General features: G+C 33.5%; 1 protein-coding gene across 8 annotated transcripts in view; it reads left to right on the forward strand.

Moving 5' to 3' along the window:
- Positions 1–22,141, forward strand: part of Rhp (rhophilin) — a 275,760-nt gene extending 253,619 nt beyond the window's left edge. For 7 of the 8 annotated variants that reach the window (XM_067785250.1, XM_067785246.1, XM_067785247.1 and 4 more), the window contains 9 exons: positions 8,133–8,286; positions 8,393–8,534; positions 10,705–11,021; positions 11,152–11,296; positions 11,587–11,870; positions 16,535–16,667; positions 16,818–17,140; positions 17,210–17,362; positions 20,287–22,141. In XM_067785250.1, the coding sequence (XP_067641351.1) occupies positions 8,133–8,286; positions 8,393–8,534; positions 10,705–11,021; positions 11,152–11,296; positions 11,587–11,870; positions 16,535–16,667; positions 16,818–17,140; positions 17,210–17,362; positions 20,287–20,493 (1,858 nt within the window). In that variant the 3' untranslated portion in view covers positions 20,494–22,141. The remainder of the gene's footprint in view (positions 1–8,132; positions 8,287–8,392; positions 8,535–10,704; positions 11,022–11,151; positions 11,297–11,586; positions 11,871–16,534; positions 16,668–16,817; positions 17,141–17,209; positions 17,363–20,286) is intronic. The other variant, XM_067785251.1, reaches the window with a different exon arrangement.
- The last annotated feature ends 1,257 nt before the right edge of the window (positions 22,142–23,398 follow it).

Below are 23,398 nucleotides of genomic sequence, written 5' to 3' on the forward strand. Positions count from 1 at the left end.
GCAACCGGGTTTTAAGTAGCTTCTCGATGACCTAGAGGCTAAAAATTCAGAGTTTAATTGAGAGGTCGATGACAGTCGATGACACAATACAAAAAATTTTGCTAGGGGACGCACCGACTGAGATATTTAGAAAAATCAGATGGAACGGATGGAATTATGGGATTGATTTTTATGTAAGTTCTCCTTGAGCTACAAGCGTAAAACTTAACAGATAGGTTAGGACACAGAGAAATTGTAAGGAAAGGAGAAAATAAAAATAAAATAAAAAAATTTTAAGCATTTCCTTTATATAAATGGACAAAAATCAGCGAAAAATGTCTCCTTATATAAATACATATTCTTGCTAAACTTTGATTTTTAAATTTTGACATAGAAATTGCAAAAATATTTATGAGAAGTAAAAATATAAAGGTGGAGCGTAATTGATTGACTAATAATATCTCCTTTCCTACCAACTTTGCAAACCAAGTAATGTATATTTTTACTTCTCATAAATATTTTTGCAATTTCTAAGTCAAAATTTAAAAATCAAAGTTTAGCAAGAATATGTATTTATATAAGCAAAAATTTTTCGCTGATTTTTGTTCCTTTATATAAAGGAAGTGCTTAAAATTTTTTTATTTTGTTTTTATTTTTAAATCCAGCTGTACTTGTACACAGGGTATTATAACTTTGATTGTATAACGGTTCCTTGTAGGGGTTTAAAGAATCGAGATAGATACAGACTTCCACATATCAAAATCATCAGTATCGAAAAAAAATTTGTTTAATCCATGTCCGTCCGTCCGTTAACACGATAACTTATAGAACAGATTGGTATTGAAAATGAGCTAAATAGAGCGATAACCACTTTTTCGATATCGAAAATTTAGAAAAATTTAAAAAATGAGATAACTTAAAAACGAATACAGCCAAGCTAATGAAATTTGGTAAGTGGATTGGTTTATGAAGCAAAACATAAATTCCAGAAAAAAAATTTTGGAATATTGGCGTAGCACCACTCACTTTAAAAGGAAAAAAATTAGGAGGTTTAACAAGCCATAAATCAAAAGCCGTTAAAGATATCACATTGAAATTTGGCAGAGACACTATCCTTGCCAAATTATATAGATTGAGTGAAGATAATCAAAATAGTGGTCTTTAAACGCCCACTTTTCCTAAAGGTCTAACCTTAACAAAGTTTACAGTTACTCTATGGTATTTAACTACCTTTGACTGATATTCCACCAAAAACAACGTTTCAAGTGCAAAGCTGGTTATTATTCGGTTTCACCCGAACTTAGACTTTATTACTTGTGATTTTAATATTTAAAAAAAATACTACTATAATTTTTGTAACTAAAATTGAAATTGATTGGGCTACAAAACTGCTCGAAAAAATTTAAATAACTCCAAATAAAAATTTCGAAATTATCACTATACCTCCTTCGATACTCGCCGTCGGAATCACGGACAGGACCATAAATCTTTCGGAGAACTTTTTCTTCTCTCTCACACTCCACGAGCCATCTCATCTTCTTTCGACACCGTCCATGATTCCAAGCCATATATAAGGGCAGGTATGATGAGCGACTTGTAGAGCGTGATTTTTGTTCATCGAGAGACCAAGAAAGTGTTATTCTTCGTTTGATTTATAAGCTGATATTGTTTTTGCTTTTAATGCTCGCTCCCAAATAGACGAAATCCTTGACAGCCTCGAATTTATATCCGCCAATAGTGACGTGGCTGCCAAGACACGAACGCGCGGATTTTTCTTGAATGACAGCAAGTACTTCGTCTTGTTCTCACTTAACGCAAGCCCCCCTTTTTTGCTTCTTTCTTTAATCCAAAGAAGGCAAAACTCACAGTGCGTTTGTTTTTTGTACCATAACGCTTTAAAAAACATATCGGGAATACCCAGGGCAATTTAGAAGAAATTGTATCACTTCGACAGATTAACTTGACACCTTTCCGACTTTCATTATACTGAAAACAAGCTTTCACTTAAAACGTGAAACCAACTGTTCAGCGGAACGTCAATGGCCGGTCCAAAAATGACCACTTTGTAAATTTGATTTGATTTTAGTGTAGTTTTCTGCATTGAACGAACTCGCCGATTCGAAATATGGTCTTTAGTGGTAACAATTTCCTTCACTTCCATTTTGTACCCACTGGCGGTGGTATACGCGAGCCAGTTTTTTCTAAGATAGTCTCCCTGGTATCGTTGTAGCTGATAACCCCCTGGAGGGAAGTATCGACCGCCGATGGACACCTCTGAAGCAGCGCTTATCGCAAAGATAAACTTTCACTCTCGCTGCATTAACTCCAATAATTTAATTCTACCGACTCTGCTACTGGAACACGCTGCATCACTTCCTGCCACTGTGGATCACTCCGCATTGCATTTGCTGTTTCCAGCTTTCACACCAGACGCCCAGCTGTTGCCGTAGCCATACTCCCCGTTGACCGCACCGCTGAAGCCATCCGTTTCTCCCCATTATATCTACGCTTCTGGACCACCTCAGTTAACCGACATTGCTCGTGGTCGTTTGCTTAACTGTTGCCGATCACCGATCACACCACCGTAGGAATAATCTGCGATACCGTCAACCCTTACCTACTCCTTTCGTCGTATGGTATGTCAGGCCATCTCACCTCATCGCTCCCCGCTGTTGGTACGGCAAGCTTATGGCCGTTTTACACCTCAAGCCATTTGTAGGAATAATCTGCGATACCGTCAACCCTTACCTACTCCTTTCGTCGTATGGTACGTCAGGCCATCTCACCTCATCGCTCCCCGCTGTTGGTACGGCAAGCTTATGGCCGTTTTACACCTCAAGCCATTTGTATGTATGTTTACTCCATTTTAGCCTCCACTTAAATCTGGATTGACAGAGTGCTGCTACCTTACCCTTTGACAAAACGAATACCATAACTCTTGCCGACAAGTAATAATACATTGCAAAATAAAGGCCGAAAGAATACCCTCTATAAGTCTCTCGGCCTTCGTGTTCTGACTTATTACCGGAAATCAATGACGCTAATGAGGAAGATGAGCCGATCTTGGAATGTTCGAAAAAAAGTTCTGCCGCAGATTTTCACCCGTGATGCTAATGTATGATCGATACGTCGTCGGTTATCGCTAAAAAGGGACGGCCAAAATTGTTTGAATGATATTCAAGCCAATATGACGTCAACTTACAAAATCAAAAACAAACTAAAATTAATAAAAAAATTTAAATTGCATGCTTTAAAACAATTTCTTTCGCATTCCTATTAGCCTTTCTGTAATAATTCGAAATCCATTCAAATCAATTCTATACAGTATTAGGGTGTGTCAACACCTTGTGTGTGATTAATGGAATATCAGATGACAGTTGCCACAAATAATCACATCTTCATCAAATTAATGACTTAAGAAAGGTGTATACAATTGTATGTAAATACGTGTGTATAGGAGTAAATATAAAAATTTTATGCCAACAGTAAGGTGTGTACGTCTTAATACAGTAGGTGCAAATGAAATGCTTTTAAATTGGTTTATGCCATCTCTCAGTCAACTTTGAATGTAAAACCTACATAAACTCATTGAAAAACATTAAAAGAACAAATTAATCTTACATTAAGCTGGTATTCAAGGTAAAAAGAGAATAAGAAAATTGTGTCATCCGCAGTATTTTTTTTAGTATTGTTTTTATATGATTTTTATTTTTTTCATTGGGTAAATATTCTCTTCATTTTTATAAGCTTTTGTGACACTCACGATTTTGTTGAACATATTAAAGAGGTTTCGCTCGGAAAATAAAAGTTAATACAGTAAAAAATAAAACAAAATTGAAAAAAAAATTTTATTAAATGAAACATAGCAAAAGGAAACAAAACAACCCAATTTTTTATTAAATTAAATGAAGTTAAATTAAAATAAATGAACTTAATTTAAAAAAACTAAATTAAATAAAAAAAAACAAAATTAAATTAACCTAAACTTAATTTAATTTAATACATAATATAATTTAATAATTTGGGAAAAATTTAAACAACGTGACATCAGGACGCCTTGGCTTAAAAAATTGCTTCAAATAAATGTTTTTATACATTTAAAAGCAATAAGGGCAATCCCCGCTTAATTCATATTAATTTAATTCAGTTTATTTTAATTTAATTGAATTATTGTAAAATAAAATAAAATTAAATTAAATTAAATTTATGAAAATAAAACAAGATAAAAAAATTAGTTTACGTAAAACAAAATAAATGAAATCAAATAAAATAAAACCCAACAAAATAAATAAAAAGGAAATTAAAATAAATAAAATAAATGAAAAAATAATAAAATTAAGTAAAAACAAAAAAAAAAAAAACGAAAATAAAAAAAATAAATAAAGGCCGATAAAAACAAAAACAATTGTTAATAAACCATGAGCACTTGGGAATGTCAAACAAAGTAATTGACAATAAACAAAAATCCAACATTATCAGTGATTTGCACCAGATGGCGCAGCGCTGAATAAATATGGTTGGTAAAAAGGAATAGAAGTAGCAAATTTGCCAGTCAAACACACCACCGCTGTATAGCTAAATGGTTAGCACAGCATGCCTAAAGCGTACTGATGATGAAGGCTTAGCACTCTTCGAAATGGATCTATCTGCGCAGCTATGGCAGGTTGTCTGAAAAATTTTCTACTTACTATTCCAAAAACAAAAATACAATTTTTCAAATTTAGAAAAATTAAAAAATAACAATAATTATCATTAGAAAAAAATTATTGTTCTGGCCTTGAGCTCGAATCGAACCTTGAATCATAAATAAAAAAGAATAAAATAAAATAAAGAAAACAAAATTAAATGGAATTAAATAAAAGCAGACAAAATAAAATGAAAAAATAAAACAAACAAAAAATAAATAAAAATTAAATAAAATAAAATAAAATAAAATAAAATAATATAAAATAAAATTTAATAAAATTAAATAAAACTAAATAAAATAAAATAAATTAAAACACAACAAAATAAATAAAAATGAAATTAACTAAAATAAAATAAATAAAAAAAGAATAAAATAAAATAAAGAAATCAAAATAAAATGGATTAAATAAAAGCAGACAAAATAAAATGAAAAAATAAAACAAACAAAAAATAAATAAAAATGAAATAAAATAAAATAAAATAAAATATAATAAAAAATAAAATTTAATAAAATTAAATAAAACTAAATAAAATAAATTAAAACACAACAAAATAAATAAAAATGAAATTAACTAAAATAAAATAAATAAAAAAGAATAAAATAAATTAAAACAAAATAAAATGGAATTAAATTAAAACAAACAAAATAAAATAAATAAAACAAAAATAAATAAATAAAATAAAAAAAGAAAAATTAAGTACAATAAAATAATATAAAATTAAATTAAATTAAATAAAATAAAACAAAGTAAAACAGAATAAAATGGTTTTAAATAAAATGAAACAAAATAAATTAAATAAAATGAAATACAACTAAATAAAATAAAGTAAAGCAAAATAAAATGATATTAAATAAAATAAAATAAAGAGTTTTTCGACTAAAGTGTTGTTTTTGGTTTGTAATCGCGAAAAACTCTTCAAAATGGAAATTATCACAAAAGCGGAGAAAAAGAAACTTAGCACAAACACGGCATTGCCCCCTAGAATCTATGGTCTCCCTAAGATACATAAGGAAGGAACACCACTGAGACCAATTTGTTCTGCTGTCGGATCACCTGCGTATGGATTATGCAAATATATTGCAGAAATATTGAAAAACACAACGGCGGCTTCACTATATAACGTAAAAAGCACATTAGAGTTTAAAGAACGACACAAACATATTTGACAATGAAAAGTTAATTTCCTTTGACGTGGTTTCATTATTTCCCACTATACCGATACAACTAGCACTTGACGTAATACAAGAAAAATGGACAACGATACAAGAATTTACGAAGATACCCAAACAATTATTTATGCAAATTGTTCAATTTTGTATTAAAGATAACAGATATTTTAAGTTTAATGACAATGTATGTATATACGCAGTTAAAAGGACTGCCAATGGGATCACTTACCTCCCCAGTGATAGCGGATATAGTCATGGAAAAATTATTGGAAAAAACTATGGATAAATTGGAGCACAAACCAAGGTTACTTACGAAGTATGTTGATGATTTATTTGCTATCGTAGAAGAAAATGAGGTTGAAAATGTACTTAACACATTGAACTCTTTCGACAAAAATATAAAATTTACAGTGGAACTCGAAAAGGACGGAATATTGGCTTATTTAGATGCAATAGTAAATAGATTAAACAATAAATTAAAGTTAAAGTGGTATAGAAAACCAACATCATCGGGGAGAATTATTAATTATAATTCAAAGCATCCAAAATCAATGATATTAAATACAGCAATGGGCTGTATAAAGCGGATGTTACAGACTTCGGACCAAATTTACCACAATGAAATCAAGAAAGAAATATTTTCAACTTTAAAGAACAACGATTTTCCAACACACACAATAAAAAAATTATTAAGTAGAGTAAACTATGCTATTTATTAGTCAACAAAAACCACAAAAGTCAATCATTTTCAAATCTCTCACGTACGTACCTCAACTCTCCGAGCGTCTTGCAAAATCGGATTGTTACAATAAGGAAAAAATAAAAATTGCCCATAGACCGACTAATACTTTAAAATATTTATTTAATAATACAAAGTCAAAAATACCACAAAACGAAAAAAGCAATGTTGTGTACCAAATTCCGTGTAAAGGAAGTGACAGAGAGCCGTGCAAGTGTCTATGTAGGTACAACAAAATTAAAATTAAAATCCAGACTTTCACAACATAAATCGGATTTCAAATATTGTCATACAACTGATAAAACAAAAACAGCACTAACGGCCCACTGTTCATCTAGTGGGCATTCGCCTAATTTCGACGACGCGCAAATTCTCCAACAAGAACAAAATTACAATGCGCGCATATATATAAGCACTTATTAACTAATAAACAGTACCAAACTCCGCGTCACACAGGGCAGACGTGAAAATTAATGTATGTGGAAGAATAATGTATTTTTATTATTATTTTTTAATTAATTAATTTTTTTTTATTTTCTTACGTTTGAAGTTTGTTAATTTGCGTTTTATTTATGTTTTTATCAACAGTTTTACCCTGAAGACGGTTACCGTGGAGTAACCGAAATATATTGGTTAGAAGAAAAACACTTGTGTTTTATTTTTACGAAAATTGACCTAAAGCCAGCCTAACAACAAAGTTTAGTTACATAAAGGTCGCCAAATATATTTATATAAAATAAAATAAAATAAAATAAAATAAAACAAAGTAAAATAAAATTAAATTAAATTTAACAAAATTAAATAGAAAAAAATTAAGTGAAATGAAATTCTATTCAATTAAATAAAACAAAATAAAATCAAATAAAGTAAAAATATACAAAAAAGTTTAAATTAAATTAAAATTAAAAATAAAATTTAATTTAAAACTAATTTTAAAATTAAAATTAAATTTAAAATTAAAATCAAAATTGAAATTAAATCAATATAAAAGAAAATTTTAATTAAAAGTAGGGAAATTTAATTAGCCAAGATTATCTTAAAAAAAGTTACTATATTAATTTCCAGGCGACATAAACAATTTAAGAAATAGTTATAAAGAAGCGGTCTCCAATATAAAAGATATAACTTTTACGACCCCTGTATGAAAAGAAGAAATAAATGTCATCACATTTTCTTTATGCGAACATTGCCTGGAAAAAACTTTTATTTTGCTTTTAAACAGTGATTTTGCTTGTTTATTTACACAATCTCACTAATGCTTGCGCAAAAGATGCGCTTAAGGTGAAGTTGTTAAATTGTGTATGTGTGTGTGTGTGTACTTAGCCCAAATACTTTGCAGGTAATTGAGGTCAAAAGTGCCAAATAGAATATGAGAGCCATACAAGAGGTTAAAAAAAAAAAAGAAAATAAGAAGATGCAAAGAAATGTTTTCGCAAAAAAGTTAATGTCTAAGTTACACTAGGCTTACTGCTTTTTTATTTTATAACATATTTATGTATATGCGTTTAAAGGCTAAATATTTTCCACTCATTTTATTCCTCCTTTCTTTCTTTACAGTCATGAAAGTTTTATGCCCATGATACCACTTGGCCTAAAAGAAACAAAGGAAATAAGTTTTATGGAACCATTTTCAGATTTGATATTAGAACATTATAGTGAAGAGCCATCATTATATTTAGATGCAATTGCAGATATCACAGACACAAGACAGGTAAGCTGGAAAGCAAAAAATTGCTTTGGAACGAAAGACTCAAGCAACGAACTTGCTAATATTTGACATATTTTTGGCTTGTTCGTCTTTTCTTTTATTGCTGCAGGCATCCAGAACACCTTCACGTGACGCACAGGGTGTGGCTCTATTATTTCGCTACTACAATTTATTGTACTATGTGGAACGGCGCTTCTTTCCGCCAGATAGAAATTTGGGCGTTTACTTTGAGTGGTACGATTCGTTAACTGGTAAGTGGTAAGAGTTTAAATCCAAATACATTCAAAAAAGGCATTCACTGTACAGACAGAGAGAAATATGCAAATATATTTTTAATTAATAGCTTTTTCTATGGCTATTTTAAAATTTATATAAAACTTTTGATCGAACTTTATATATAATTTTTACTTAACTTACACCAACAATAGCCGGCGGTTAAGAGAGACCCCCTGTATCATAAGCAAAATGGCTGTCCAACACAAGATTTAGGGATTCCTAGCTTCTCATCGTTCAGCTACCCCAACGGCAAGAGTTCCGTTAGAGAATTTTCATGAGCCTCGCAGATTTATTGCAGCTTTCCACCTTTCTCCCGAATATCATTTGACTTACTTATGAATTCTCAAACTAACCCTATAGGGCGACCAGTCGAAAAGTAATCTACCCCCTGGTTCTTTTGAAAAGTCGTCTACTAGAATCCCGAATTCCGTCATGGTTTCCGAATAACGGGTGATTTGCCATTCCCTTATATCATGCACGACCATAAATCGCCGCAATCGAATGAAGAGGTACAGTTCTCTACCGAAGGTCTAGTTAGTCTTAGTTTCGCACAAATCTGAACTCTTGGCAGATACCGGTGGAAGTAGCTCTCCAAACTCCTATAATACTGTTCCCAGTTAGTGCTTTTAATGTTTCTAAAAGATACTTCACCAGGATGTACCTCATTTATAGAGAATTGAATATATTTGTGATCTCGATAGAAATCCTCCAAGCCGATATCCGATCTATCATTCCTCCTCCGTCCTATCGAGCATACTATCAAAAGGGATGACATATCCCGCCATCGATGAAATGGATCAATGGTATCACCCCGAGTACTCAAATGCTGGACACGATTCTTAGCTCTTCATAACGGCGGCCATATGGGCCGACGATGTGGCACACCATTCTGCCTCTGTCGAGAGCTCGCAGAAATCAAGGCAGTTTAACAATGTCCTTCCTAGGCAACGAAAGGATCATAGTTTGTTTATGAGTCGAGGAGGATCTTGTTGAACTTATTCGAGAGAAAGTTGTGCAGAGGCACGCCACAGGGGCATGTTCTGTCTGCCCTTCTCTGGATTGTGGTAGTAAAGAAGCTTCGAATAGAGGCGCAGATGACTTGGCAATCATGTAAGTTGTAAATTCCTGAACACCAAGCGCTGTGGACTGCTGTCAACACTGAAAAAACGGAACTCATGAGATGCAAAAACTCCACCTTTGGGATTCATTCGATTGGATAAATACCGCTGGTACTTTCTGATTGAGATAAATTCCCAATGAATAATCTGGAGCTGGACGTGATTAGGAAGGCCTCGGTTGCCTTGTACTGCCGCTAGGGGCCCATCGATATGAGTTGGAGACGCACTGGACAGGGCAGATTTACCAAAATGTTAGTGTCAGTAGAACGGATATAGCCGGTTTTGTTCGCAGCGCCCTTAAAACAATGCATTAGTTACCTTCGAATGCCGTGCTCAAAATACAATCTGTGGATATCGCGGGTAATGCGGATGCGCTCCAGTCGTCGATTAGGCTTTCTCACAGACAGGACAGAATATTGTATGCGACAACTGTCTCTGGGCATATCTAGCCTTGCTTGAGACTGTATCGAACTGCTCTAAGATAACGATCTCTAGCTATAGCAGTATTCCGGCAACTAGCACACACATCCCTTAGCCCGATTCTGAACATCCAAAACGGCCTTAGAAGACTGTTAAAAATTGGGAGTTGCGCTCACCACCTGAAGTGTGCCCCTGTACTGATGGCCCTCGATTTAGCTAAACAAACGCTGAGCAGACACTACATCTTGCAGGGTACCGAGAAATTTTTGTTCGTAAATGGAAAGCACGCAGTCGGACTCTTGGGTTCATTAAGGCTCGTACATTAATGGTGATTACGGTTTTAACCGGTCACTATTCAGCGAAAGTATGGCGGCATCAAGATTCCGAGAATTCATGCAGATCTTATTCGAAACTATTCTCTAAGTTATCACATACGTCACTTTAGTCTTATCAAGTTTCACAACAGACCTTCATGTTCTACAAGTGAGTTTTCCCGCCACGATGGCCACCAAACATTTTTAAAGAAAAGTTTATACCGAATTTCCTTAATATGGAATTTTTTATTTTAACATTTCTTTTAATATTTTACATAATATTTCTTTTTAAGGCGTACCTTCTTGTCAACGCACGATTGCTTTCGAAAAGGCCTGCACGCTCTTTAACTTAGGCGCAATTTACACACAAATTGGAGCGCGTCATGATCGCGCCACTGAAAAAGGTCTAGATGCGGCAGTGGATAGTTTTTTACGTGCCGCTGGAATTTTCCGTCACATCTACGATACCTTCACTAACGCCCCTTCAATGGATTTGAAGCCACAAGTGCTCGATGTCCTTGTCTCACTTATGCTGTCACAAGCGCGTGAATGCCTCTTCGAGAAGTTGCAGCTGCAAATAGAAGCGCTTGGCTTAACTGAGCCTAGTCATGTAAGTGAAAGAATTTAAGGCTAATTTTTAAATTTTTTTTGTATAGCTTTTTGTTAGTATTTAAAAACAATTTTGTTTTTTATGTAATAAATTTTTTTTTAAATATATTTTTTATATTTTTTCCGTGCAGCTTTTCAAAGACTTCGCGGGCGAAGCAGCTCAACTCACTCTCGAATACAATGAAATGCACAAAAATATACAAATGAACGACACACACACATACTTGCCGGAGTGTTGGGCCGGTCTCGTGCCGCTCAAAGCTGAATTCTATAAAGGTAAGTTATGATGACTGGCATAATTGCGGCAGCTGCATTTTAAGAATACTTCATTGAAACTTGCATGGAATGCAACTGGATTGCCTTGTCCAAATGTCGCTGCTAGCACAAGCGCATGCGCACTGATAAATTAAATAAATTGTAATTGCGCATGCGCACGTGTATTAACAGCGTGTTACAGCATAATTCAATAATAACTAATCTTGCTAAGCTTACTAATCAGTTGTCGCCTTGTAAATTTACTTATTCATTTTTACTCTTTCCTCCCTCCGCATTCTCATCCCACACAGCACTTGCCCACCATTATGAGGCGTGTAGCATTGATATAAACGCTGATAAGTCATCACTTAACACAAAAAAGAGTCAACAACAGACATCATCTTCACATGGCGGTTCCACCAACGAGTCATTTATTGGTAATGCACGGGAGGCGCTACGTGCCGCTGCTGCGGCAATTGAGGAGAGCGAAGAGGATGCAGCGAGCGCGACGGCACTGAAACGCGCCCATTTGAAAGAGGCGATCGCTAGTCATGAAGAAACACAACGCCTGCAGCGAATGTGCCGATTTTTGAAGGTGAGTTAATCAAAACATATATATATGCAAAAAATTACAGCTGTGTGCATACAATTGAGAGCGTCAATAAATTTATAAGTTTTTACAATTTTTTTTCGGTGTTTGATTTAAACCTAAAGTTCATACGTTTTTTTGTGTATCAGTGATGCAACCCCGTTTAATAAATTTTATAAATTTAAATTGTAAAAAAAAAAATGCATTACTTAAAGCAAAACCTGCAAGAACATGAACGATTATAAAAAAAATATTAGATAGTTTTGAAGTTTTAGTTTTTGAGGGCATCAGTTATTTTCCTCGGAATTTATATTAATAAAAAATAATAAATTGCAAAATTCAAAGAAAATTTTGTTTAAATTTAAGGTTATACAAAATCTTAAAATCAATGTTTTAAAGTTGGTGCAGTTCTTTTAAAGTTTCTAAAAAATTATTAATAAGTCATTAGAAATATTTTTTTTTTTTTATTTAAAAAAATGTTTTTAACTAAATAAAAAATGGCTCAAGTTCGAAATTGTTACAGCAAGTTAAAAAGAAAAAAATTTCAAAAATTAATTTCAAGTTGAAGGGTATAAAAATTTTAAGTTTAAGAGCTTCTTTTAAAATTTCTTATTAATATTAAGAAGTTTTAAGAATTTTTTTAATTCCCGAAATGTTTAAAACTAAATTTAAAATTTATTTAAGAGTATAAAAAGTCTTAAAATGAAAGTTTTAAAGTTAAAAAAATTTTTTCTAAGAAACTATTATTAGTTGTGTACAGTGGACGCCTTTCACTCAGCTAGGGGATTTAGAATATGCAGACGATGTCTGTCTGCTAAGTCACAGAAGTACTGGCCTTCAACACAATTTAGAAGCTGTCAACACACATACAAAGGAGGCCGTACTAAGCATCGATACAGCGAAAACGAAAGTCATAAGATGCGGCTATAGTATTTCATCAAGGCCATTGATGCTTACGGTTGACGAAAATGAAATCGAGAGTGTAGAGTCCGTTGTTTATCTTGGTAGTATTGTACCAAATAAGAGCGGTGCAGATGAGGACGTTCAGTCTCGCATAAACAAAGCAAGAATGGCTTTTGGGCAACTGGCAAACGTGTGGAGGTTAGTCAAATGTCTTTAAAAACGAAGCTTCGACTGTTTAATTCGAATGTTAAATCCGTACTGTTTTATGCTTGCGAGACGTGGAAAAGCTCAACTTTAATTCAGAAACGTCTACAAGTTTTTATTAATAAATGTCTGCGCCGAATCCTGAAAATTCGATGGCCGGAAAGAATCTCAAATGACGACTTATGGTCTAGAACAAATCAACCTAAGGCTGCCACAGAAATAACCAAGCGTAAGTGGTCGTGGATTGGTCACACTCTCAGAAGACCTCCAGTAAATATAGCCAGACAAGCATTGCGATGGAATCCACAAGGAAGCCGACGACCTGGTGCACCTGCGAAAACTTGGCGCAGAACTGTGGATAAAGAACTCGAAGACGCAGGATACACGTGGAATGATATCACAAGAACTGCACCTAACAGAATAAGATTTAAGTCGGTGGTCGAGACCCTATGCTCCAATAGGAGTTGAGGAAGATGACGATGATAATTATTAGTTATTAGAATTTTTTTTTAATTCCCGAAATGCTACCAACTAAAAGGTTGTAAATCTTCAAGTTTAAAAAAAAAATTACAAAAAAAAAAAATCTAAAAAATTCACCAAAAATTAGCCAAGTTCGAAATTGTTTACAAAATAATAAAAAATATAGCGAAAACTTCAACACAAAAATAAATTTAAAAAAAATTCGAATTTTTTCACCAAGCTTTCTTTTATTCAAAAAGCATGAAATTTAAAAGAAACAATTTAAAATTTACTCAAAAACATTAAAAAAAACTCTGACACTTTGAAGTAAATAAATTTAAGACAAATTACCCAATTTGGAAATTTTTTACCTATATTAAAAAAGAAGGTTATTGGAAAACCAAACTTGGACATTTATTCATCAAATTATTAAAAACAAAAAAAAAATGTTCAAAAAAACTTCAGAAATTTTCAAAAATTTATTTTAAATCTTTAGCAAGAAACCGTTATTAAAGTATAGAATGGGATTTTTCCCAAAAAAAAAGTATATACAAAAAATTACCATATTTTTTATAATTTTTTTTAGTAATTTATATACTAATCTAATTTTTATTAGTTTTTTTAGTTGTTTATAAAACTGCCAAAAAAAATGTTTGTTAATTTGTTTCAATTTGTTTTTTTTTTTAAGATTTTAGAATTATTAAGAACAAAGTAAAAGATATTATTTTCAAAACTTTTAAAATTTTTTTTACTCCGCGTCAGACCTGTAAAGAACTGAGTACATACTTGTACTAGTACCAAATAAGTACAAGTACTCAAGTACTTCAAATCTAAGTACAAAGTATAAGTACTACAGTACTTGTACTTCGAATCCGAAAGTACAAGTAGATATACTTACTAAATACTTGCAAGTACACGAAAGTACTCTTTCTGATAAAATATGTCAGTTTGATTCATAAATGGAAAATCAAAATATGAGTAAAATTCATATTAGAAAGCAACAAGAAATAAAACAACATATTAAATAAGTATAAATTGTACAACAGCTAACAATATTAAAGTAGTTTTGTGTTTGCCTTCATTGATACTAGCTTTTCAAACGAAAAGTCCGTCATTGATTGCCTTCTAGGACTATAAACAATGCCTGCTAAGGAAAATAAACGCTCTACTGGGTCGGAGGAAGCTAAGGGCATATTCATTTTGAGTGATAGGTCCTTCATAAGAGGATAACTCTCAAGCATATTGAAATCTGTGGATGTATCATTAAAATACCTGTAAAACTCTTCTTCAACCATTTTGTAAAAGTTAGGTGATCGTAAGGGTGCTGTTTGATACGCTTCAAAACCGTTCAATACTTATCAAAGTACTTCGAAAGTACTTACAAGTACTTTACTTGTACTTCAACAATTCAAGTACAAGTACTTCGATACTTATACTTGTACTCATTTTTCGAAATACTGAGGTACTGATACTTGTACTTGTACTGGCACTTTTTCATTACAGGTCTGCTCCGCGTTCATATTTTTATGTGCACTGCTGTAAAGCATCTAGCAACATTGCAGCCGCGTCATACTGCATATTTTTAATTCATAAAAAGTGATGCCAGCCAATGAGGCTGACATTTGGTATTCATTAGATAATCATCATAACATACCATGGCAGCTCATTTTGATGGCACTCCACATGACGCCCACCCGCCTGCTAACTTAAAAGATGTGCGGCTCCCCACGTGTAGCGTAGCGCAAACAATTCTCTTAATTATATGATTTTGCAGATTAACTATTTTTTTAGCCTTAACTCCTTGTTGTTGCGCTCGTAATGAATGTTGTTGACAAAAAATATGTACATTTAGATGAACCAATTTAATAATTGAAATTGCAAGCTAATTTATAAACAAATAGTATTTACTCGCGGCACAATGAAAATAAAACATGAAATTTCATTGAACTAAAAATCTTGATAAAAATCAATATTTTAAGTTCAATGACTACTTAAGACATACATTGACCACTTTTCCAAACTTACTTGGACCTGAATCCAACTCACATACCAAATATTGTTTATCTTATTCAGAATTATAAGGAAAAAAAACTGTCTCCATAGTGAGGAGGCAGGATCACCCCTATGATCCTCAAAACAACTCTGAAACGGCCACAAAAATATTAAAATACGATCCCGAAATATTCGCAAAGTGATAAAGCAAAAAGTTCTGATATAATCCAGAGATACCACCGAAAAGTCCCAAAATAGTTTCCAACTTAAAATTCAGATAATCCCGAAGTTATAGTGAAAATATCAAAAAGCTCCCAACATGATCAGAGGAATGCCCCAATGATCCCAGAAAGAATCGCGAAATTATCCTAAATCAGTCTTGAAATATCTCTAAAATAATGCAAAGATTCCGAACTTGTCCTCGAAATGATCGCAAAAGCAAAAGCAGTTCAGAAATCACCCCGAAACGATCTAGAGATTTACCCAAAATTATCCGGAGATAGTGCCGAGATCATTCCCAAATAGTCACGAAATATCTCCAAAAATTATCCTAAAATAGCCTGAAATTGTGTGCAAATAGTAAATACTAAAATGTTTTGGATATAGTCCCGAAATCATCTAGAAATAATCTAGAAATGATTCCGATATTATGTCTTAATCAATTCAGAAGTTATGTTTTCATCCAGAGAAATTATCCCTTAACGATCGGTACATAGCACAATCAGTACCCGAAATAAAACCTCGAAGCATTTCCATGGATCCCTAGAAGTCCAGAAAGAAACCCTAGGAAAGTATTGCTTTTTTTCCTGGCGGCTGGATGACAGGATACAGATACCTATAATACCGCACACTTTTTGTAGGCCAGACTATGGAGTAGCCCAAAAAAAAACAGCTCAACACAAAAGTGGTATGCTCGAGTTATCGCCCAAAATAATTGTTTTTTTATGCAAAACGACAGAAAATCTCTACTTTGGACGCCCGCCGTAGTCCCGAAATGATGCTGGATAGTGGCAAAATAACATCGACCTAACATTGTATTGACAATTAACATTAATTTTAGTAAAAACATAAAAACTACAAACTCTTGTTATACGTTTTTTTTTTCTTTCTAGAACAAACTAAGTCTAACACAAGTTCTAAAGGAAGCCCACTATAAAACACAAGACGAATACGAGAAATTTCTCGAAGAAACACCGGAAAGCGATATTCAAGATGATTTCCATGTGATAGATGTTGTCACAGAAGGTAAGTGGTAAATTTTTTTTCTTTTCAAATTTTAAATCCAATGGACCAATTTCGTAAATTGAGCTGATTTCTTGATTTTTAAAATATGTTTTTTTATATCTAAGATTCTTATCTCTCCACAATTTTTTCTTTCTTTATTCCTCAACACAGCCTCTTCAAAATTCACACTTTCCCTAACTGGTCCAGATTTTACATCACACAAAGTGGATGATCCTTTCAAACGTCTCGGCCCCATAGCAATTTTTTCGGCACGTCGCCACTGGACAGCGCCGCGTTGTGTACGCCTACAAAAGGGTTCATCAATATATCATGACAGTGCGCCTCTTCACTATCGTTGTCACTGTCCCACGCCAAATGAAGGGCATGAAGTTGGTTGTAGTCAGTACAAAGAAGAAGTGGAGAGTTTTGGTTTTCATGTGAGAGGCGATGCGCCTGTAATTATAGCGCATGTTGAAATCAATTCATTGGCCGATGTGAGTATTAAAAACCTAACTAAAAAAAAATATATTCCTCTAAAATAATATTTTACTCTTCTATTCCAGTTGGGTGGCATTAAGGAGGGTGATTTCATAGTGGAAATTGCTGGCATAGATGTAAAATGGTATTCACATCAACAAGTTGTACGTCTGATACAATCTTGTGGCAGTACATTGGAATTGAAAGTAATTACACCAATGGATAGGAATTATCTGAAGGTGAGGCGATATTAAATATTTTTTAGTAGAAGGGTGGTGCGCAAATCTATTGGTAAAATCTTATTCATGGTTGTTGTTATTGTTGTTGTATTAACGGTAAAGAAACCGCGACGGCTGGGGAGTGTTATGGATGTTGATGGTCCTTTGCCGTATATAGATCCGGTACGTTCCGGTAACAAAGCACCATTAAGGTACTAGCCCGACCATTTCGGGAACGATTTATATGACCATATTCAACCTTCTAGGCCATTCCGCCCTCCCCACCACCTAGTTCGGCCTCGGCTGTTAATGAAACAGGATTCGCCACGGGTAGGTGAGGTTGACAATTGGGTTGGATAAGCTATATATTTCGCTAGCAACCCGATCAGAGGGTTGCGCTACACAACCTCTTGAATAAATTTGGTATTTTAGTCGCCAATTACAACAGGCATACCTACCGCAGGTATATTCTAATCCCCCTAACCCGCTGGGGGGTTTATTCATGGTCTGTTCTTCATACGACTACAAAGCAGATTCCTGAGCTCAGACTGGACAAGATTAAGAAGGTGTAGTTGTTACTTCCCTGTAGAGTTAAGTGATTCCGAGGAAGCTGCATGGGAATCTTAAGCGCAGTCTATAATTAGCTGCTAGACATTAATTTGAGAAGTGGAAGGGGAATTTCTTAGGGACGGGTGTAATTTGGGATTGAAAGTTTCAGAACTCACGCCTCAATCATTAATTCACAAACATCATACCAGTGAACTAAAACTTAAGATTAATAGCGGTTAAAAAGTCTGCAGCTTCCTGTTAAAAGGGGACAAAACGAAGTACCTGATCATGCTGCTCTTCTGGCCGCGCATCGTAAGCTCTGCCTTCTCTGACCTGAATAAGTAGACAGAAAAAGTAGAGCTATGGCAGAAACTGTAGTCGTCTTCGTCTACTCAGAAGCCGGAATTAAAGATTTACAGCTAGAAACGAAACCAACAAGCTCTACTTTACTCTGAGTAGACGATTGGGAAGTCCTCACCTGAGGGACAAAAACCACGCTGTATAAGTTTCTCATGCACGTTGAGGAGTTAAAACGGGATATGTCTTATAGTCCAACCCCTGTTTCCATTGGTGTACATCGAATAGAATAAGACCGCGGTAAGAAATGCGACAAAGTAGTTACCGCGGCAGTCGGGATAGTGCCACAAGATACTAGTACTGGAGCGTACCGAATTCAAATTCGGCAAAGGACTGCCCATATCTGCAATACTCTCTTCAAACTTCACGTTACGTGACAGCGAACGAATCCGCCTAAACGGTGTGCTTATCTTATGAAAAAATAGAGATAGAAAGACTTGATCTCACTTGGTTTTTCCAATTGGCGTAAGTTATCACTAGGAATATATGACTGGGGTAGTTTGGTAAGCCACTGCCAAAGTCCTCCAGACGGTCGCCTTGTAAGTACTTCGAAATTACGTTGCTCACTTGAAGTCTATCCATGATCAGATGGACTTTTCTGTTTGCAAGATCAGCAACAAAAACACTCACCGCATGAGCTGGAGGGCGCTAGTGGTTTTACAGTTCGACGCTGGATAAAAATCGAGTTAGCTCAGGTGTTAACACTTTCAGACACTAGCCAAGCCACCTTGCTAATAACTTAATAACTCCATGTCGAGCCTTATGAGTCATAGGATCAGTTCAGTGAGCGCAGAAGTGATACATTTAGCTAAGTTGTGAGATCTTAAAAGGAAGTACTAACTGCAAGCTCGTCCTTCTACGCGGGGTGCAAGCTGTGGACGATATAAATGTACGAATACACATTTAGCCGATGAGACTTACGAATGGGATGGCCTAGAAGATTCGAAGGGGTCAGAGCGAATCGTTCCAGAGATATTCGGTCTAATACCTTAAGATGACTATCCGCATCGAATCTGTATCCGCCCAAATACATCGATAACACACCACAAAATCTTCTGGGAGCATTTTTTATCGTTACAATAACAATAACAGATTGGTGTCCAAACAACAATAATAGTATATTGCTAGTTGAAAAAAAATCCCAGCACTAAAACTGGTTTGTTTAATGATATTTGATTTGGCTTGAAAGTAATAATTTTGATGCAAGGTCGGGCCTTGTCGGCTCTTTTTATACCCAGCTATACTTGTAGACAGGGTGTTATAACTTTGATTGGATAACGGTTGATTGTACAGGTATAAAGAAATCGAGATAGATATAGACTTCCATATATCAAAATCATCAGTATCGGAAAAAAATTTATTAAGTAACGTCCGTCCGTCCGTCTGTCCCCCTGTCCTCCTGTCCCTCTGTTAACACGATAACTTGAGCAAATATTGAGATATCTTCACGGACTTATCTGGACCCAGAATAGATTGGTATTGAAAATGAGCGAAATAGGGCGATAATCACGCCCTGTTTTTCGGTATCGGAAATTTTGAAAAATGGAAAAAATTAGATAATTCAAAAACGAATAGCGCTAATCTAATGAAATTCGGTAGGTGGATTGATGTTATGACGCAAAACACGAATTCCAAAAAGCCGTTAAAAATATTACATTGAAATTTGGCAGATACACTATCCTTGCCAAATTATATAAACTAAGTGAAAATAATCAAAATCGGTTAAAGAACACGCCCACTTTTTCAAAAGGTATAACCGTAAAAAAGTTTGCAATAACTCTATGGTATTTAACTACATTTTACTGATATTCCAACAACAGCGTTCCAAGTGCACAGCTGCGTATGTAATGTTCGGTTTCACTCGATCTTAGACTTTCTTACTTGTTCTTCTTTTCAAATTTTTAAAGCTTAATTTATAAATTTAAAGGAAATGTTTAAATAATTTCAAAAAAATACGATCACTTTTAAAACAGTAATATAAATTTTCATAAAAAACTGTTTTTCAATAACTAAAATTATTTCTTTAATTTTCTACCCAGCAGCCCCTGTCCTCAAAAGGCTCAATTTCCACATTATCTGCGGCGAGCTCATCAGGCGTTTCTTCAGGCTCCTCCAGTCCCACTGGAACAACAACAAAACCCAAACCACGCTTTAAAACCACATCACCGAAGAGCCGACTTGGCAGTTTATCATCGAGCTCTTGGAATCCCTTTCGTCGTACGCCAAGTTTAGCGAAAATTTTCTAAAATACACAGTTCGAAAAAGTTTTAAATTCGAAATTTTCCATTGGTGGCCATTTTGTGTGTTTGGGTAGTAAATCTTCCGCATGCACTAAGAATAAAAGCTTAATTTAAGTAAACAATATGGAATTTAGTTATAATTATTTATAAATGTTGATGGTTTGTGAATGTTAATAAATGTTTTTTTTTTTTTTAAGTTTATAATTATAATTCTTTGTTTTTCTTTTATTGTAGAAAAGGAAACAAAAGAATTTTGATTTGATGTAGAATTATGTATAAATTTATTTTTTGTTTTTACTTTTAAAGTTTTTTTGGGTTTTAATATTTTTTTTTTTAGTTTTTATGTTATATAAATTTGTTTCTTTTTGTTTTTTTTTTTAATTTTTTTCCGTAATTTTTCTTTTTCATTTTATCCTTTTACTGTTTTCTTACATTTTTTTTATTGTTTAAATACCATCGATTTAAATTTATTTACGTTTTATATTTTTTAATTTGGCATTCCCTTGTTTTTGCATAATTTTTTTAATAATTTCGATTATTTTCTGAGTTATGGAAAATATTTGTTAATTGTGACTTAAATGCAAAAATTTCTTGCAGTTTCAAATGAATTGTGAAATTTAAAACTTATTATAATTTTTTTAACTATTTTATGTACTTTTAGATGTAAAGCAAATTCTATGTAAACAAAACTTAATTTAAGTTAATTTAATGCCCTTCCAAAAGTAAGTGACAAAATATTTTAAAAACAAAATTATCAAAAAGTGAAAAAATAAAACTTAAACTGGAACGATTTTCTCTACTTCCTTGTCACATACGGCTTGAAATCAAACCGGATTCAGCATTGTGCCATCTTCAGCGCCATTCTCGTTCAAGAACGTAAAAATTATTTATTAAATGATAAAACATTACTGGAGATTGAACAATAACAAAACCGGTTTTACTCCAATCCGAATCTGGCAAGAGATAAAGAGACATCGTTAGAATTTCTGGGGCCCTATTCTGTAGCTTGATAAAATAATAAATTTTTCTCGAAGCTTTAATTATGTCAAATTCTATTTTGGAAGCATTCATACAAGTGGCGAATGTTTGAAAAAAACGTTCGCAATAGTAAACAGCCTGGATCACCTGTTAAATCGCTGTTCGACTACTTAAATCATTTGCTCAATAGTGTTAAAAAAAAATTTTAAGACGGCTGGTACATTGCGTTATTTACGTATTTTAAAATGTTTGCTTAACTGGCTGCTCATATTTTATCTATTAACAATATTTTAAAATTTAATATTACTTTGTAGTTTCATTTTCTGTGGATACATTTGAAACAAAAGTTTGTTTAAAACACAAATGAGCAATTCATGGCACTTCAATTTCTTAGCCGCGAGCAAAAAACAAACCTTTCTTCCATTCTCTGGCCATTCGCGACAGCTGTTCTCCCTGTTAGTAATTATTTGACAGGTAGGTAAGGCAATGGAGGAATAGAAAGATTTATCACTTGTATGTATTCACAATGTTGGGAAGATTAAAAAAAGAATATCCCCAAATGTAAATGCGAGAGGATTAGTAAATTACGAATCGAATTGCAGAAGTGATCCCTAATAAAATTTAATAAAAAAAACAAGCAAAATTTTATAAAATAATTAATTATTGATTATTAACAATTGTTTTTTTGTTTTTATCGGCCTATTGATAAATCATTCAAGGTTCGAATCGAGCTCAAGGCCAGAACAATAATTTTTTTCTAATGATAATTATTGTTATTTTTTAATTTTTCTAAATTTGAAAAATTGAATTTTGTTTTTGGAATAGTAAGTAGAAAATTTTCCAGACAACCTGCCATAGCTGCGCAGATAGATCCATTTCGAAGGGTGCTAAGCCTTCATCATCAGTACGCTTTAGGCATGCTGCGCTAACCATTTAGCTATACAGCGGTGGTTTGTTTGACTGGCAAATTTGCTACTTCTATTCCTTTTTTACCAACTATATTTATTCAGTGTTGCGCCATCTGGTGCAAAGCACTGATAATGCTGGATTTTTGTTTATTGTCAATTACTTTGTTTGACATTCCCAAGTGCTCATGGTTTATTAACAATTGTTTTTTTGTTTTTATCGGCCTATTGATAAATCATTCAAGGTTCGAATCGAGCTCAAGGCCAGAACAATAATTTTTTTTCTAATGATAATTATTGTTATTTTTTAATTTTTCTAAATTTGAAAAATTGAATTTTGTTTTTGGAATAGTAAGTAGAAAATTTTCCAGACAACCTGCCATAGCTGCGCAGATAGATCCATTTCGAAGGGTGCTAAGCCTTCATCATCAGTACGCTTTAGGCATGCTGCGCTAACCATTTAGCTATACAGCGGTGGTTTGTTTGACTGGCAAATTTGCTACTTCTATTCCTTTTTTACCAACTATATTTATTCAGTGTTGCGCCATCTGGTGCAAAGCACTGATAATGCTGGATTTTTGTTTATTGTCAATTACTTTGTTTGACATTCCCAAGTGCTCATGGTTTATTAACAATTGTTTTTTTGTTTTTATCGGCCTATTGATAAATCATTCAAGGTTCGAATCGAGCTCAAGGCCAGAACAATAATTTTTTTCTAATGATAATTATTGTTATTTTTTAATTTTTCTAAATTTGAAAAATTGAATTTTGTTTTTGGAATAGTAAGTAGAAAATTTTCCAGACAACCTGCCATAGCTGCGCAGATAGATCCATTTCGAAGGGTGCTAAGCCTTCATCATCAGTACGCTTTAGGCATGCTGCGCTAACCATTTAGCTATACAGCGGTGGTTTGTTTGACTGGCAAATTTGCTACTTCTATTCCTTTTTTACCAACTATATTTATTCAGTGTTGCGCCATCTGGTGCAAAGCACTGATAATGCTGGATTTTTGTTTATTGTCAATTACT

Source organism: Eurosta solidaginis, chromosome 4 (genome assembly GCF_040869045.1).
Source record: "Eurosta solidaginis isolate ZX-2024a chromosome 4, ASM4086904v1, whole genome shotgun sequence".
NCBI classification, from domain to species: Eukaryota; Metazoa; Arthropoda; class Insecta; order Diptera; family Tephritidae; genus Eurosta; species Eurosta solidaginis.